This window comes from Myotis yumanensis, unplaced genomic scaffold (genome assembly GCF_028538775.1).
Source record: "Myotis yumanensis isolate MYYU_CA2020_CCGP unplaced genomic scaffold, mMyoYum1.0.hap1 SCAF_5, whole genome shotgun sequence".
Classification (NCBI taxonomy): Eukaryota; Metazoa; Chordata; class Mammalia; order Chiroptera; family Vespertilionidae; genus Myotis; species Myotis yumanensis.
In genome coordinates, this window is record NW_027223756.1 from 66,785,154 (window position 1) to 66,801,893 (window position 16,740).

The 16,740-nt window shown below is 37.5% G+C and overlaps 1 protein-coding gene across 5 annotated transcripts in view; it reads right to left on the minus strand.

The window, feature by feature from the left end:
* Nucleotides 1-16,740, minus strand: part of LOC139010675 (probable ATP-dependent RNA helicase DDX60) — a 91,198-nt gene that overhangs the window by 1,448 nt on the left and 73,010 nt on the right. For 3 of the 5 annotated variants that reach the window (XM_070415438.1, XM_070415436.1, XM_070415437.1), the window contains 8 exons: nucleotides 16,475-16,579; nucleotides 15,665-15,865; nucleotides 14,330-14,434; nucleotides 14,038-14,182; nucleotides 11,349-11,470; nucleotides 9,478-9,625; nucleotides 3,459-3,601; nucleotides 1,421-1,572 (listed from right to left, as the gene is read on the minus strand). In XM_070415438.1, the coding sequence (XP_070271539.1) occupies nucleotides 1,421-1,572; nucleotides 3,459-3,601; nucleotides 9,478-9,625; nucleotides 11,349-11,470; nucleotides 14,038-14,182; nucleotides 14,330-14,434; nucleotides 15,665-15,865; nucleotides 16,475-16,579 (1,121 nt within the window). Of the gene's footprint in view, nucleotides 1-1,420; nucleotides 1,573-3,458; nucleotides 3,602-8,649; nucleotides 8,936-9,477; nucleotides 9,626-11,348; nucleotides 11,471-14,037; nucleotides 14,183-14,329; nucleotides 14,435-15,664; nucleotides 15,866-16,474; nucleotides 16,580-16,740 lie in introns of those variants that run through there. The other 2 variants (XR_011471558.1, XM_070415439.1) reach the window with 2 other exon arrangements.

The window sequence follows — 16,740 nt, forward strand, 5'->3', positions numbered from 1 at the left end:
ACCTTGTTAGAACTCTGGAAAACAGCCAAAGGTTTAACTCAAATAATGAAAAAGGTTAGAAAAGGTAGGGGAAACCTTTGTGAGATCTTTATTTGCCCTCTCCCCACAGTTCTTCCAGCACAGGGGCAGTCTGTGTTCCCAGTGTGGCCCTGACCCCTGATTCCAGGGGGAGCAGAGCTGACCTTATTAACAAGGGGTGTGTTCATCTGTCTGTTCTAACCTGTCTGGGAACTGTGTGAAGGCCTGAGGTGAGGCGCTTGTCTTTGTTTGGCCTAGCTTGAAACTCAGGAAGGACAAATGAAAAGTCAGGGGAACTACTGCAGCTGCCTAGGGTGAAAGATTGCAGTTGGGTCAAAATGATTGAATAATGAAAGCCTGTGAGAAAAAGCTGGGAAAGAGTAACCAGTATATTAAACATTTAGAAAACCATTCTCATACCTAGCGCAGGATGCATGCTCAGGAAAGACCTGAGAAGATCCCCTGGCTGGTCTCTAAGATTAGTGCAAGCAGGAAGTGAAGGGTAAAGCAGAATTGTCAATAAACTTAGTGCGGATAGGAGTATCTTAACATAGAGCCAAACTGCAAAAATTAGGAGAAATTTTTTCTTAATTTTTCCCCCTCTTCTCCTCTTCCTCCTTCCTCTTCTCCCCTGCTTCTTGTGTTCAAAAACATCTTCTTCAAAACACTAGCTGAATACAAACTAAAGAAACAAGGACTTCAGAGATCACACACAATGAAGAATACAGACTTTAAAAAATTTATTTAGAAAAGCCACTAAGCAAAACAATAGCTATCATGAACAGCTAGAAACAAAAACAACAAAACCTGAAAATAGAGAAAATTTCAGAAATACAACGTTTTAATATTCAAATGTACAGTTCTCAAAAACAATTTTGAAGCCTGAGAAGAAACAAGAAAATGTGCCCATTGATAAAATTATCAGAAACTATCCCGTAGAAGCAAAAAAGGTATAAAACATAAAAAGCAAATACAAAAATGGAAAAGTAAGTTCTTCCTCATCAGTAATTATTTTAAATGTAAATGAATTAACTTACTCGATGAAAAGAAAAAGACTGGTCAAATGGATAAAAAAATAAGCATCATCCAACTATATACCCTTGGTTTAAGGAAAATGTTTAGCTGCTAGATAGAGGTGGTTGTTGTACAACATTATGAATGTACCAAATGTGGCCAAATTGTTCACGTTCATATGGTTATTTTTATGTTATGTGAACTTCCCCTCAATAATAAGTAGTATTTTAAAATAGTTTTGAGTAAAATGCATCTTTATTACTCTTCTTAAGTCATTGCACCTTAAGATCATCCTCATAAGTTACAATGCCACAGCACAACAAACATTAATTACACAAACACACATATGTCTACTAGTATAAAGATGTTAAAATAGAAAAAGTCATACCAATTATCCAAAGTTAGTGCTGACAGGGAACGGTTTTTATAGAAGTTCAATACATAACCATTCAATGGACACTTCCTTCCATTCGTATCATATTTATTCAAGCAAAGGAAAGGGATGTTATGAACATTCACATCAATCGTTCGTAACATAGCCTGAGGAATGCAGAGATTTTAGACTGTTAGCATTTTCTTTTGAGATATGCTTCAATCTATTATAAGACTTGATTATTGTGGTTCATGACATATAGCTAACTGAAACAACCCAATATATTTAAATAAAATATTGTCAAATGCTCAGTGTTTTAATGTTCTCCAAACTTGAACATAAGTGACCAAATAAAGTCAGTAAAACATCGATATTCAAAATATTAAAACTATTTTTAAAATCACAAAAACTATATATCTAACTTATTCAGAATTTGAAGAGACATAGTCACTTTTATCATCTCAGAAATATATTACAAATATTTTTAAAATAATTTTTCCTGAAAAGGTATTTGTGAGCTTACAAACTTATATTGGTACTAGAGGCCCGGCCTGCAACGAACGCAAGTGTTCTGCACCCAGCCTGGCCCCCCTGGGACTGGGGGACTCCAGCAGGGTTGACGGGACTGGGCACCACCATCTTGTGGCTTTGGGCACCTCCATCTTTGTGATGGAGTGATGGTTAATTTGCATATCACCCTTTCATTAGATAGGATCAGCTACATGCAACAATAATAGTGCTTGTTCTTTTTTTCTCCCCACATACATCTATTTTGTCCTGCAGGATATAAGTATCTGGTTTTGTCCAAGGATATACTCACAGTCATTGAAATTTATTTGCACCAACATGCTATGGATAAGCTGTCAGGGGTGAAGGTAGGACTGGCAGTCACATTACTCCCAATCTTGTGGGGCAGTAAAGAAAGCAGCTCTTGTGTCAATTTTAAAAATTAAAATGTTTGATATGGCCCGGCCAGCATGGCTCAGTGGTTGAACATCAACCTGTGAACCAGGAGGTCACAGTTCGATTCCATGGTCAGGGCACATGCCCGGGTTGAGGGCTTGATACCCAGTATAGGGTGTGCAGGAGGTAGCCAATCAATAATTCTCTCCCATCATTGATGTTCCTCTCTCTCTTACTCTCTCTCCCTCCATCCCTCTTTAAAATCAATAAAAAAATATATTTTTTAAAAAGTGCTTAATATGTAAGTATTGAGTTTCTACTCTTCACTGAGCACCATTTTTAGGTGCAGGGATCACAAAAGTGAAGCAAATACAATCTGCCTCAAATAGTTTATAGCAGGGCACCAATGTTTTGTTTTGTTTTATTCTATTTTTTAACATTTTTATTTTTTTCAATTACAGTTTATGTTCAGTATTATTTTGTATTAGTTTCAGGTGTACGCATAGTGGTTAGACAATCATATACTTCACAAAATGTTCCCCTCAATATTTCCAGGACCCATCTGGGACCATACATAGTTATTATTGACTACGTTCCCTATGCTGTACTTTACATCTCCATGACTATTTTTTTAATTACCAATCTGTATTTCTCCATCCCTTCACCTTTTACACCCAGTCCTCCAATCCACCTCCCCTCTGGCAACCATCAGTCTGTTCTCTCTATCTACAAGTCTGTTTCATGTTAATGTGTATTTTGAACTTAATTGTTCTGAGATAGCTCCCAATATTCCTCATTTCTAGCAGGTGATACTGATGTTGCCAGTCTCTGGTTCACACCTGGAGTGGTAAGGGCTTATGCTATAGTGATTCACATAAGTAAGATAACATAATTCATACATGATTATTAACTGAGAAAATAAGATTATTTTTGTTATCTAAATAAATTTTTCTATTTTAAAACTACTTATGTATACAAAAAAAAGAGAGAGAACATTTCCCCTCTACTTCAATGAAAACTACTACCATTATAGAATATGAATAAGATGGCGGTGTTTTACTGGACTCTTAGCTAGTATTATAATCAATAAAATTATTTCTCTTAAATGATAAACAGGATACAAGAAAGTTACACATCAAAATTTACATACATCATTTATCACATCAACATCAAATAAATCTTGATCAGTTATGTTGGACAGGCAAGCAAATGGGGAGACAGCAGTTCTGCTCTCGGTCCCAGGCATCAAATGAGAAACCAATTCAGAATCTTCACATTCTTTACCTGAAAAGTCTAATAAGAAATCAAATGAAAAATCAAATAAGAAAATAATTAAACTAAATGATTTAAACAAATCATACTTGTTTGTACCATTAGTCTAGGCAAATTATTTGTTTAAAAACAAACACAAAAGTATTTGAAAGGAAAATTTAAGAGTTTTATTGCCAGATGATCACTGAGAAGACCTTCATAAGCTAAAATCATTCTGGCATCTGCTAGTGGTTCTATTTTTTTGTAGTTATCAATTGGTCCAATTTGGTAAGTCCTTGTCTATCCACTCAGACATTAGAAAGACACTACTGACAAAGTAGAAAGCATGCTTCATTGGACACTAGTGGATCTGAGGACCCCAGGTCAAAAACCAGGGGCATCCACCTGAACTTTAGAATGAATTTCATTATCAGTTCATTCTTCTCAAGATCCTATGGACCTATAAAAATTGCAAAATTACTCATAATAGGATTAAAAGTTGACATCATGCCCACTGTCTTACACTAGTGCTTTTATTATTCATATTCCAGCAGAAGGGAGGAAATCCCTACTTCATTCGTCAGGAGGCAAAAATAACAGAGGAACATTTCTAGGTCTTGTGGAGCTCACTCATGTCACCCCAGAACTGAGTGGTGAGTTTGGGAAAGAAGCTATTGTCATGTCCATCTTAAATTGTTCCCTACTATCTATCTATCTATCTATCTATCTATCTACCTACCTACCTACCTACCTACCTATCATCTGTCATCTGTCTGTCCTCTTCCCTTCTATCTTCCTCTACTTTTTCCTTCTCTGACTTCTTTCTGTGACAATAACACTCTTATTTCTGTGTCTCATTGTTTCCCTTTGAATACTTCACTGCCTTTATTCTGTTGTTTTCTCTGCCTCCCTTTGTCTATCATGTTTGTTCTTTTGTACTTTTCTTTATTGTTGTCTATTTTCTGTCTCACTCTCTTAGTCTGTATGTCTCTCTCCTATCTTTCTGTCCATGTGTTTGTCTCTTCCTATTTCTCTATTTCTGTTTCTTTCTCTCTCTCTCTTCTCCTTCCCTGTGTGTCACTCTATGGATCTATTCCTCTATGTATTTCTACCTTTCCAACACACACATCTCTGTGTCTTTCTCTGTCAGCCTTCCTTTTTTATTTTAAATATATATTTTATTGATTTTTTACAGAGAGAAAGAGAGAGGGTAGAGAGTTAGAAACATCGATGAGAGAGAAACATTGATCAGCTGCTTCCTTCACACCTCCTAGTGGGAATGTGCCCGCAACCAAGGTACATGCCCTTGACTGGAATCGAGCCTGAGACCTTTCAGTCTACAAGCCAATGCTCTATCCACTGAGCCAAACCGGTTAGGCTCTGTTGGCCTTTCTATTTGTCTTTTGATCTCTGCTTAAGATCCAACTGATTACTCAGAAGATACATACCATGTTTCCATGTTTTCTAATTCAACTTTATCCACATTATTCCCTTGTAAATTGTTCAGTTGATCCCAATTTAGGTGAAAAATACAAATGTCTAATGTTTGACTTTTAAGCATGCAAAATTAAATGTATGACTAGGATTTATTATAAGTAACCTATTATTAACAATTATAATTATCTGCATTATTTGTTTTAATTAGAGGTGGTAATTGCACAACATTTTATTGAACCAAATGCTACTTCAGTATTATATTGTACTTGGAAATTACATAATTGTATATTGTGTATATGAATTTCACCTCAATTTAAAAAAAAATCTTTGGGAAAATTATGCCTATTATTTGTCAGTATTATTTATTCACATGTCATTTCTCATAAATTATATTTGTTTCCTAATGCTGATGTAGCAAATTACCACAAACCTTATGGTTTAATGCAATCCATCTGTATTATCTTATGATTCTGGAAATCAGAACTCTAAAATGCGTCTCACTAAGCTAAAACCAAGGTGTAGTCAGAGCTGTGTCTGTTCTCTGGAGGCTCTAGTGGAGAATCTATTTCCTTGCCCTTTTCAGCTTCTAGAGGCTGCTGTATAGTCCTTGGTTTGTGGCCCCTTCCATCTTCAAAGCCAATGTTGATTGGTCAAATCTTTCTCACGTCACCTCTTTCTAACAATGATTCTTCTGCTTCTCTCTTTTACTGAAAAGGGCTCTTATGATTACTTTAGTCCACACATACTAGTATAATCCAGGATAGTCTTCCCATCTCAAGGTCAGCTGATTAAAAAATGTAATTCAATCTGAAATCTTAGTTTCCCCTTTGCTACATAACATATTCTCATATGTTGCTACATAACATATTCCCAGGATTAGGACCCAGATGTCTTTGAGGAGAGGCCATTTTTCTGCCTGCCACAGTAATTATCTCAGAGAAAAATGGAGAAGAAATATCATTGCATTTACACCTCCAAGTTCCAAATGTAGGTAACTGCTTGGGAATGATGCCATTGTAATAACCTGGTTGTTATTTAACAGGAAAGGAGTGAAGGGAAGGCTAGATACCATAGGTATGCCATTTATACAGCTTTGCCAAAAAGCTGCATTTAACACTCTTCAAATCTATTCCCACTGATTGATGAGGGAAGGGACTGGACAAAGGCAGTTTAGACACATGCCCAGTAAGGTCTGAGTGATGTGAAAGGTGCTTCTTTGTCAGTCACACCTGGAAACAAGTCAGTGGCCAGGGTGAGCGTGGCCACTGCAAGCTTGAGAAACCTGAATATTTAAACTTCTAAACAAAGAACACACTCTCTGTTCTCTTGGTTTTTACTCTCTCACACACAAGCACGAGGCTCCTGTGGCTCCTGTTATGGGGGTCTGTGCTCTTCTGCACCCATGTGGCCCACAGCCATGTAGGACTCCCACAATGGACTAATGGACTTTAATTAGCTTGGATGCTGACCTATACCTGGCTGCAACATGGAACAGAAACTCTGGCCTTGCTTTTGGCTCTACCGGAGCCCCAGCTGCACCTCTTTCAGGACTGGCTTAAGGGAAATAGGATTTTGAAATCTGAGAAATGTAACTTCACACAAATAAAGTACCTTTTCCCACATCTCATTCTCGGGTGGGGGCTTCTGAAAATTGCTATTTCAGCGGTACTTCAAGAACCTCGCTCCCATGAGCGACAGAGGAGTTTGATTCTCTGGTAACAGGAATATTTACATTCTTTTCCATGAAGTTGACTTATTACCAGATAATTTCTCATTCCATGGTTGAATTAACTGACTATTTTCTCTTTGTCCTTCATAAGCCTCTACATTCCAATATAATATGCTATCTGGATATATGAATAAACCAAATCAGTCCTTACTGCTCCTTTTTATTTTTTTCCTATTTTTCTTCTGATTCTTTTGAAAAACAGAATTCTGCTACCTTCCCATTTTCTTCTTTTTTTTAAAATTAAATCTTTATTGTTCAGATTACATTTGTTCCTCCTTTCCCCCCCCCCCATTACTCCCCTCCTCCCAGTTCCCACCCCACCCTCCGCCCTCATTCCCCACCCACTGTCCTCATCCATAGGTGCACGATTTTTGTCCAGTCTCTTCCCGCATCTCCCACTCCCCTTTCCCCTCCCAAGAATAGTCAGTCCATTCCCTTTCAATGTCCCTGATTCATTATAATCACCAGTTCATTCTGTACATCAGATTATTTATTCACTTGATTCTTAGATTCACTTGTTGATAGATGCATGTGTGTTGTTCATAATTTGTATCTTTACCTTTTTCTTCTTCCTCTTCTTAAAGGATACCTTTCAGCATTTCGTCTAATACTGGTTTAGTGGTGATGAACTCCTTTAGCTTTTCCTTATCTGTGAAGCTCTTTATCTGACCTTCAATTCTGAATGATAGCTTTGCTGGATAAAGTAATCTTGGTTGTAGGTTCTTGGTATTCATCACTTTGAATATTTCTTGCCATTCCCTTCTGGCCTGCAAAGTTTCTGTTGAGAAATCAGTTGACAGTCGTATGGGTATTCCCTTGTAGGTAATTGAGTCTCTTTCTCTTGCTGATTTTAAGATTCTCTCTTTGTCTTTTGCTCTTGGCATTTTAATTATGATGTGTCTTGGTGTGGTCCTCTTTGGATTCCTTTTGTTTGGGGTTCTCTGCGCTTCTTGGACCTGTAAGTCCCTTTCTTTCACCAGGTGGGGGAAGTTTTCTGCCATTATTTCTTCAAATAGGTTTTCAATATCTTCCTGTCTCTCACCTTCTGGCACCCCTATAATTCTGATATTTGTACGCTTGAAGCTGTCCCAGAGGCTCCTTACACTATCTTCGTATTTTCGGGTTCTTTTTTCATTTTGCTTTTCCGGTTGGGTGTTTTTTGCTTCTTCGCATTTCAAATCTTTGACTTGATTCTTGCGCTCCTCTGGTCTGCTATTGGGTGTCTGTATAATATTCTTTATTTCAGTCAGTGTATGCTTAATTTCTAGTTGGTTCTTTATCACAGCATCGAGGGTCTCATTAGATTTTGTGAGGCTCTCATCAAGTTTATTGGCAGCTTGTAGCACATTATTGCAAGCCCTCAAAATTGCATTTTTTAGCTCTATATCCTCCATTTCTGTCATGTTTTTTTGTCTCCGCATTTTTTATGCTTTCTTGGTGCACCCCCTTGTGGTCTTTGTGTGCAGTCTTGTTCTAGTTAAGCCTTGATTGTTGTAGTTAATACTAGAGGGATTTGACCACCAGGCCAACTGGCTGTGAGAATCACCTGTATCTGCAATGGGATAACTTCTGTCCTCTGGAGAGGTGCTAATCTAGCCTTTGCCTGAGGCAATCCGGCAAATGGCTCTGCGCAGGGCTTGGGCAGGGCGGGTCGCAGGGGATCAACAGGGCGGGCGGAGGGAGCAGTTATGACTGCTCTCAGTCCCGTTCCCAGAGGCTCTGCTTCTCAGAACCCCAGCAACTACTGCAAACCTCTGAGAGAAAGTTGGCCTCACGTTCCAACTGATGCCAGACAATCCCGCCTCTCCCGTTTGAGTCTGAGTCCCTAGAGACTCGCCTGGCTCTGGAGCTCAGAGTCTGAGACTCCCTCCTGATTGAAAATGACAACCGCGCCCTCAGCCACCAGCCCACTTTGTGCACGCACCTCGGTACCTTTGTATTTTCCACACTGCGCCTCCTCTGAGCCTCGGTATGCTGTTCTCTTTCCTTCTAGTTGAAGAGTCTCTCCTCAGCCATCCTTCCTGTGGTTCTGGGTGATGTCCGTTCCGTCTTTTAGTTGTATTTTTGAAGTGGTTATTTGTGGCAGCAGTCTCTGGTGTTTACCTATGCCGCCATCTTGGTCTCCCCGTTTTCTTCTTAGGTCTCAATCCTTCTATCTTTCCATTTGGGGGTCCTGGGTGTATTCTCTACTTCCAAATCCTTTACTTTATCTGGAATACATTACTGAATTTTTCTTATATTTTTATTTTCTTTTTCATTTATTCTATCCTTTACTCAAAGACATGGGCAAAGCCTTAATTTATTTAATGTCCCACCTAGTACTCAAGGAAGTACAGAATACTGATGACCACTAACAAATATGCCAATATTCCTTTTCTTGTATTCTCAAAATTAATTCAGATTTGAAAATTTAACTAGTTAATAGCACCAATACCTACTTAAAAAATAGCATCAATAGGAAAGGAGATGCTTTAGAATAAGTTTAGACCAGCTTATAATGACATCAGAAAATATAGAAATATTTTAAGTATTTAGTGTTAAATCAAATCTAGGGTGACTTAGCTAATTTCAAATTATATGATTTCAGTATATGATTTCCACAGCATAGATCTGAAACATTATGCTAATTTCCTGTGCATTCTTATTGCAATAGTTTTGTCCTTATTTTGTAAAGTTAGTTTTATCTCAATATATTTACATTTATTTTCTTTTATGGACTTCACATTCTCTTTATGTACAGTCACAATCTTACCAATTTCTGAGAGAGGTAGTTGGGATTCTTTTCTCATGTCAGCCAACTTGGAAATTGTTAGGAGGAAGGAACCAAAATTCTCTTGAATTCTGGTGTTGTGTTCCTCTACCACTGCAGCAAATTCCTTGGGAAGATCATCTAGAACTACCTAGGAACAATAAATTTGATTATTGTTGTTTTTTGTGTGTTTTTTTTAAAGCAGAAGATTACCAAAGCCTGTGAGACACGGGGTCATAATATATTTAAAAATATGGATGAAAATATAGTTTAAATTCTATTACTTATAAAAGTATAAATAAAAAACTAAAATCCCTTGTGATCCTACTGTTACAGTAGGTAGTGAATTAAGTATTAAAGAGGAGAGCTAAACTGGCTAAGCCTGATCCACTAGGAAGCTACAGCTTCCCAGACACCCAGGGGTAGGTACATCCTTGGCCAAAGTCCCAAGCAGGCAGAAAGACCATCTTCCCCAGGGAACAACTGGATTACAGGGGGAGGGATAAACACCAGGTCCAATGTCTCATCCAAGACCAGGTAACTTCTCCCTGCAGAAGAACTCCAGCCTCTGGGTCCATAGGCCTGTACTTGTCCCTAGGCGGAAATTCCTCTCCTGGGCACAAGCACAGTAGAAGCCAGATGAGGAAGCAGAACTTTGAGGCATGTGTAGTAGGAGCCACAGTGGTGACCATGAAGTGGAGGAGTCTAGGATCGAAAAATCGGGGAAAAGAACCTGAGAGAATAAGGGCACAAAACCCCAGGAGATTCAGGAAATGGGAAGGGGCCAGCATAGCCCCCAGAAGATAAAAGAAAGTGATTGGATATTTTAAAAGGAAGCCTACTCTTGCCCAAGCCCAAGGCAAAGGCCTGTCTTGGTAGCACCCATACACTTTCTCCCTTTAGCCCAGTGGTTCTCAACCTTCTGGCCCTTTAAATACAGTTCCTCATGTTGTGACCCAAACATAAAATTATTTTCATTGCTACTTCATAACTGTAATGTTGCAACTGTTATGAATCGGAATGTAAATATCTGATATGCAGGATGGTCTTAGGCGACCCCTGTGAAAGGGTCATTCGACCGCCAAAGGGGTCGTGACCCACAGGTTGAGAACCGCTGCTTTAGCCAAGTGGAAGCACCAAATGTGGACCAGATAGGAACAGAGAGTTTGCTGGATTGCTGGAACACTGGAGCCTTGGATGAGGATTAATGTCATGCAGTTCTGCATCCTGACCCTCCTCCTGGGCTTGGTGGGGGCAAGTGTGGGCCTGGGGACCCATAGGCTGGACTTCTTCTTCTACAGCGAGAAGGAGTGGAGCCATCTGGCCATGGATGAGACATCGGGCATGGTGTACCTGGTCCTTTGTTTTCCCTCCAATAAATCTGCCACTAAACCTCAACTCCTCCTATGTGTGTACCTTACCATACTTCATGTTCACTATGCTCACCTTTCCCATAATTATAGCGTATTTTTTCTTGTCATTTGGCAAAGAGTAGAATTCCCAGGACAGTGATTGCCAATGGCTGTTAAACTGAGCATTCATGTCTTCTTGTTTCAAATTAAATGTTACTGTGGCCATTATTTCACCATTAAATGTAATGACTGAAATTATCTATAGTGTAATAAAATGTTCTATGTTATTCACTTGCTAAAAATCTCTAACAGGAATAAAGTTTTCCTTTTTTAAACAAGACCTAAATCTTTTCCTCATCTGAGAAGTCACTTTATACCAAGAACTGACTGAGACATGGTTAAGAGGTAACTCTAGACAATCACAGCAATTTTATTATTATAGGAAAATACGATTGCATTGCATGTTATAATCGAAAAATGTTACATTGAATTGCAAGGTTATGGTTATATATTTTTTCTTACCACTGAATGAGAAAATTCCTTTTTAAAGTTTTTCACACAGGGAGGAAGATAATGTCTCCCAAAAAGATTTGCTAACACCACCACTAATGTTTCCATCACTTCTTCAGAAAAGCTCTTTTGGCCTGTTTAAAATAAGGGGTTTAATTTTTCAAAACTTCAGAGAACAAAATTCATCATTTTAGAAATATAATGATGTCAGTTCTTAATAGCTATACTTAAAATTTCAAGGTAAGACACCTTTGAAAAAGTCACTTTCCAGATGTTTGGTGAATTTTTTAATAAATTATAATCCTATCTAATAAAGAGGGAATATGCTAATTGGCCCTCATGCTGTCTCAAAGATGGCGGTGCCCACAGCCAGTAAGAAGGGAATATGCTAATTGACTGTCCCGCCCTCAAAGATGGTGGCGCCCACAGCCACAAGATGGCAGCACCCAGTCCCCTCAGCCTCACTGGGGTGCTCCCCAGCCACCCAGGGCTGGCCTGAGGCACAGGCAAGCCTCAGATGGAGGCTGCCCAGCTGACATCCGAGGCGCAGACAAGCCTTAGATAGCGGCTTCCCAGCCTCCCAGGGCCGCCCAAGGCTCAGGTAACCAGGGCTGACTGAGGCTTGCACTGCCGGCAGTGGCAGCAGTAGAGGTGTGATGGGGCGTTGCCTTCCCCTGATCGCTGGGTCACCTCCCTCCCCTGAGGGCTCCAGACTGTGAGAGAGGGCAGGCCTGGCTGAGGGACCCCTCCCTCCAGTGCATGAATTTTCATGCACCAGGCCTCTAGTGTTGCTTTATAATAATGCAGACTAATTGACCTCCTACTAACAGACTCTTGGTATCACTAAATCCATTCTTAGCTGAAGGAAAAAATAAACAACCATTTGGCCTTTAATTCTGGAATTGCCCTGGACTCCATCATGGGCTTTAAATCCTCCCTTTGCTACTTTGTTCTACTCAGATTTTCCACCTCTCTTCAAAACCTACTAAGGAATGAAGGCCTTATGCTGCTTTCCAAATTCCTTATCTGCTATTTGAGGCCAGATGTTAACCACACCCACTCTGCCTTTGGCACACATTACATTACAAAAAAAGCTCGCAACTACACCTATTGACATGCTCCTGTTACTTCTCTCCCTGGAATATTTGTTTCCTATGTTTCCATATGAGCAAATTCCTGCAATATTTTAGTGACTAAATTTCAAGGGAAAACCTATGTCTGATTTCCGATTTTCAATTGGGCACCATATCTAACAGAGTGCCATGCCCACTCTGATAGCCCCTCATGTGAGAACGTGGAAATAAGCCACAACTGACTCAACTGCTGGAGAAATGCAGAACATGGAGAGTGAGCTCCCAGATTTCAAGCAAGCAAGCAAACAAACAAACAAACAAAAGCACCTTAAATTGATGTGTTTATATTGATAACATTATAGTAATTTCTTTCAGTTGTTTTTTTATTCCTTTAATTTTTTTTTAAATTTTCTTTCATTGCTTAAAATATTACAAAGAGTAGTACATATGTCTCCTTTTTATTTTCCCCCTTGACCTTCCCTCGCCTCCCCTACCCCGCAGTGTCTTGTGTCCATTGGTTATGCTTAAATGCATGCATACAGGTCCTTTGGTTGATCTCTTACCCCCTCCCCCAACCCTCCCGTTTTTATAAACTGATGAACAAAAATAGATACAGAGGCTGAACAGCATTGAACAGACTGTCAAACTATAGCAGGAAGGCCGAGGAGGGTTCCTTTAATTTTTTTGATACATTACTCACAGAATTTATAAAATAAGCAAAATTTAGTGATTATTATTTTCTATGATCCTTTCATGAAGAACTATAAATTAATAATGGATTAAAGTTTTTATAGTTTGATATATTAGTAGTTCTGAAGTATATTATATAATATTTTAATTATTTTTAATGTCATTTTAACAAAAGTTAGTAAATTACTGAAAATAAAATCAACAATAGGATATTAATTAGATATTTGAGTTCATTTGAATTTAGAACAGATCACTTTACTTCTCTCTATGGCAAATTAAATTTCATTATGTCAAAGTTATGGAAAAGGGAAAAAATAATTTACAATTAATAAAAGGAAATAATTACAGAGGATAATATTGCAATGCCAATATATTCCTACAGTTACATGTGATTTTGAACTGTTAGCTATATATTTTACTATGATACAGCTAATGATTAGTACCTAAATGTGAGGCTATCACAAAGAGGCCTGTTTTTCATGTCAATGGCCAGGTATAAGAAGGATAAATTAGTGATTTTACATATATTATTACAATTTATTTCAACAGACTATATATATATGCCTTGTAATTCCTGAATAATAATATTTATTATTCTAAGGTTTTATTTTTTAAATTTGAAGCACATTAAATAGTCATTAGAATATTTACAGTATTTTATAAGTACCACGCGCTAACCGATTGCGCCACTGGAGCCCCCTATTTACAGTATTTTAAAAATATACCATGCATATATTAATATTTTTATAAACATATAAATAGTGTTATAAAATAAGAAAAATGTTCAAAGTACACTAAGAGAAAACACAGTTAGAAAGTCACACCTTCCAAAGTGAAGGCATTCTGAGGAATATATGGTCATATGTAACTACACATGTGCTCCATGTGTCTGTGCACACATTTAATGAGTAAATGTTTGGAAAGTGGTAATTGCTTACCTTTTATCTTGGTTGGAACACACAGCTTGTGAAATAAGCGTTTCTTCAGCAAGCTTACTAAAACAAAGTTTGCAGGTTCATGGTAGTGCAAATGTGACACGAGACCAGAATAACCAATGGGAATACATTCTAAATTCAGATATTCCTAGAAATTAATTTTATCATGTTAACGTTGGTCTGTAGTTCTCAGCAATACTAATCAAAGAAGTTGTTAATAAAGTACCTTTTAGTACAGTGGAGTTAAACATATGTACTAACACCTTAATTTAGTGGAAATAGGTTTAAATCTTACCTCTCTGACCAAGAATTGCAAAGAATATATAAAATAAAACTTTAACATGCAATTGATCTTTGGTTGCTTGAAGGACATCAATGAATATTGGAGAACCGACAATGCCTATATATACATATATCAAAACATCAAGTTAGATATTAAGCACATTTTATAGTGTGTCTTCCAAATGTAATATACAAAAGTCAACTAAACATTCCTATTATAGAACAGGGTGCTATATATACTTATGTGCTACTTATAATAAATTATATGATTTTATATATTTTAAATATATTTTCATTGATTTCAGAGGGAAGGGAGAGAGATAGAAACATCAATGAGAGAGAATAATTGATCAGCTGTCTCCTGCACACCCCCTACCTGGGATCAAGCCCGCAACCTGGCCATGTGCCCTTGACCAGAATAGAACCTGGGACCCTTCAGTCTGCAGGCCAACACTCTACCCACTGAGCCAAACCAGCTAGGCATGTTTTTTATATTTTTAATTAGGCATTGAATATTGCTTTATTATATTACTGTAATTATTATTTATTTTAATTATGCATCCCATAATGTTTTATATTGTATGTATGTGTAATAGAAAATGGTAAATTCTTGAGGAAAAAATAAGTAATTACAATTTAATGTATGATAAGTGACAAGTAAAATCTCTCTATATAAAAGCCCAGGAACCAGAATGACGGAATGACCAGAACGACCCTGGAATGACTGGTGGCTATGACATACATTGCAGCACTCAACCAGCCTGATCCAGGCCCCAATTGCTCCCCCCAACCCAGCCGGCCAGGCCCCAATTGGCTCCCAACACCCTGGTCAGGGGCAGGCCGGCCGGCCAACCATCCGCAGCCACTCCTCACTGCTGGCCCAGCCCGATGGGCCCCCATCATGGTGGACTGGACAGACCCCACCTGTGCACGAATTTGTGCACTGGACCTCTAGTATGGTATAAAAATGTAAAACCAAGAATTATGAATGTTTCAGTCTTTTACATTTTTTAACCATTAGTTCTTTGAATTTTTTTTTGTTTTTAATTTTTTAAACCACATATAATTACAGAAAAAATGTTTCTTTTCTAATATATATATAGAACCCAGGGGTAATTATAACAGGGCAACCAGGGGCTTAATTTTCCAAATGTTTGAAAGCACGAAAATTAAAAGCATGTTTTTGGGCTGAATTAGGGTATTTATAAAGTAGAATCAAATGTTACAGGAGTTTATTTACAGCACATTAATATTTTATTCCCTTCAACTTATGTAAATTATGTAACATAAAATTGAGCTTAAATAATTATGTTTATTCAAGTTATTTAAATAAAATGAAACAGTGTACCTTTGCTTTGGCATCCTCCTTGTCATCTGCTTTGGCAACTAAAAGCATAAGTCTGAGAACCAAGGATATACTTAAAGGAAACTGACCCTTCAGTTTGGGCACATTCGATTTTAAGAGCCTTTCTATCTTAGGTAATGGAATATCATAGAAGAACACATTTCCTATAAGATCTTCTCCACGTCTTCCTGCACGACCAGACATCTAAAGAGATATCACATAACACTTTTAAATCATTTCAAGTCTTGTATCTATAAATAGTTAATATTTAACTTACCTATACCACATGAAACATTAAACTTTCAAAAATCTTGTAAGAGTCTTTGTTGCTTGGTATATTAATTTTAGCAAAGTTCAATATATTATTTTACTTTACAAATATATTATCAAAGTGTGCTTGCTTGTTTAAGAAATGCCTCTGTTTTCAGATCATGACTTTTAAAGCAGGGGCAATTTCTGTCTTATTTACCAATGTATTTAGACACTCAAATTATAATTGTAGGTGCTTAGCACCTTTGGGTTCTCAGAAGATGTGGTTACCTCTTCTTTCTATTATTATTGTTTGAGTTCAATAATATTTATCAAAGCAGGAATATTCTCAGGTAAACTAATCTATTTAGCCAATCAATAAGTGTTCAAAATGTCTTTAAATGTAACCATACTCATACAATGTCATATATCCAGAATCATTTTAAAACATTGTGTTATTTTAGTCCAAATGTTTTAAAGTACGTGTGGTTTTATTTTAGCTTACTGAATAAATGTTCCCAATCCCTAATATGCAAATATAACACAGAAAGTTTGTATAAATACCTGTCGAAAGTTCAAGGCATCCAAAAAAATGGAATCTTCCATAAAAACAACAGATTTACATGGCATGTTAATTCCCAAAGCAAGGGTGGAGGTAGCTGTTATCACCTGAAGGTGAAGGGTAATAATAATAATAATAATAATAATAATAAAATTAACATAGAATACATAAATGTGTGCATAGTCTTTAAATATTGACTAGGTTAGACCCTGTGAAATTAGTTTTCTTCAGTAAAACTTCAATGGGAAGTAGGTGTCACCAAAAATAC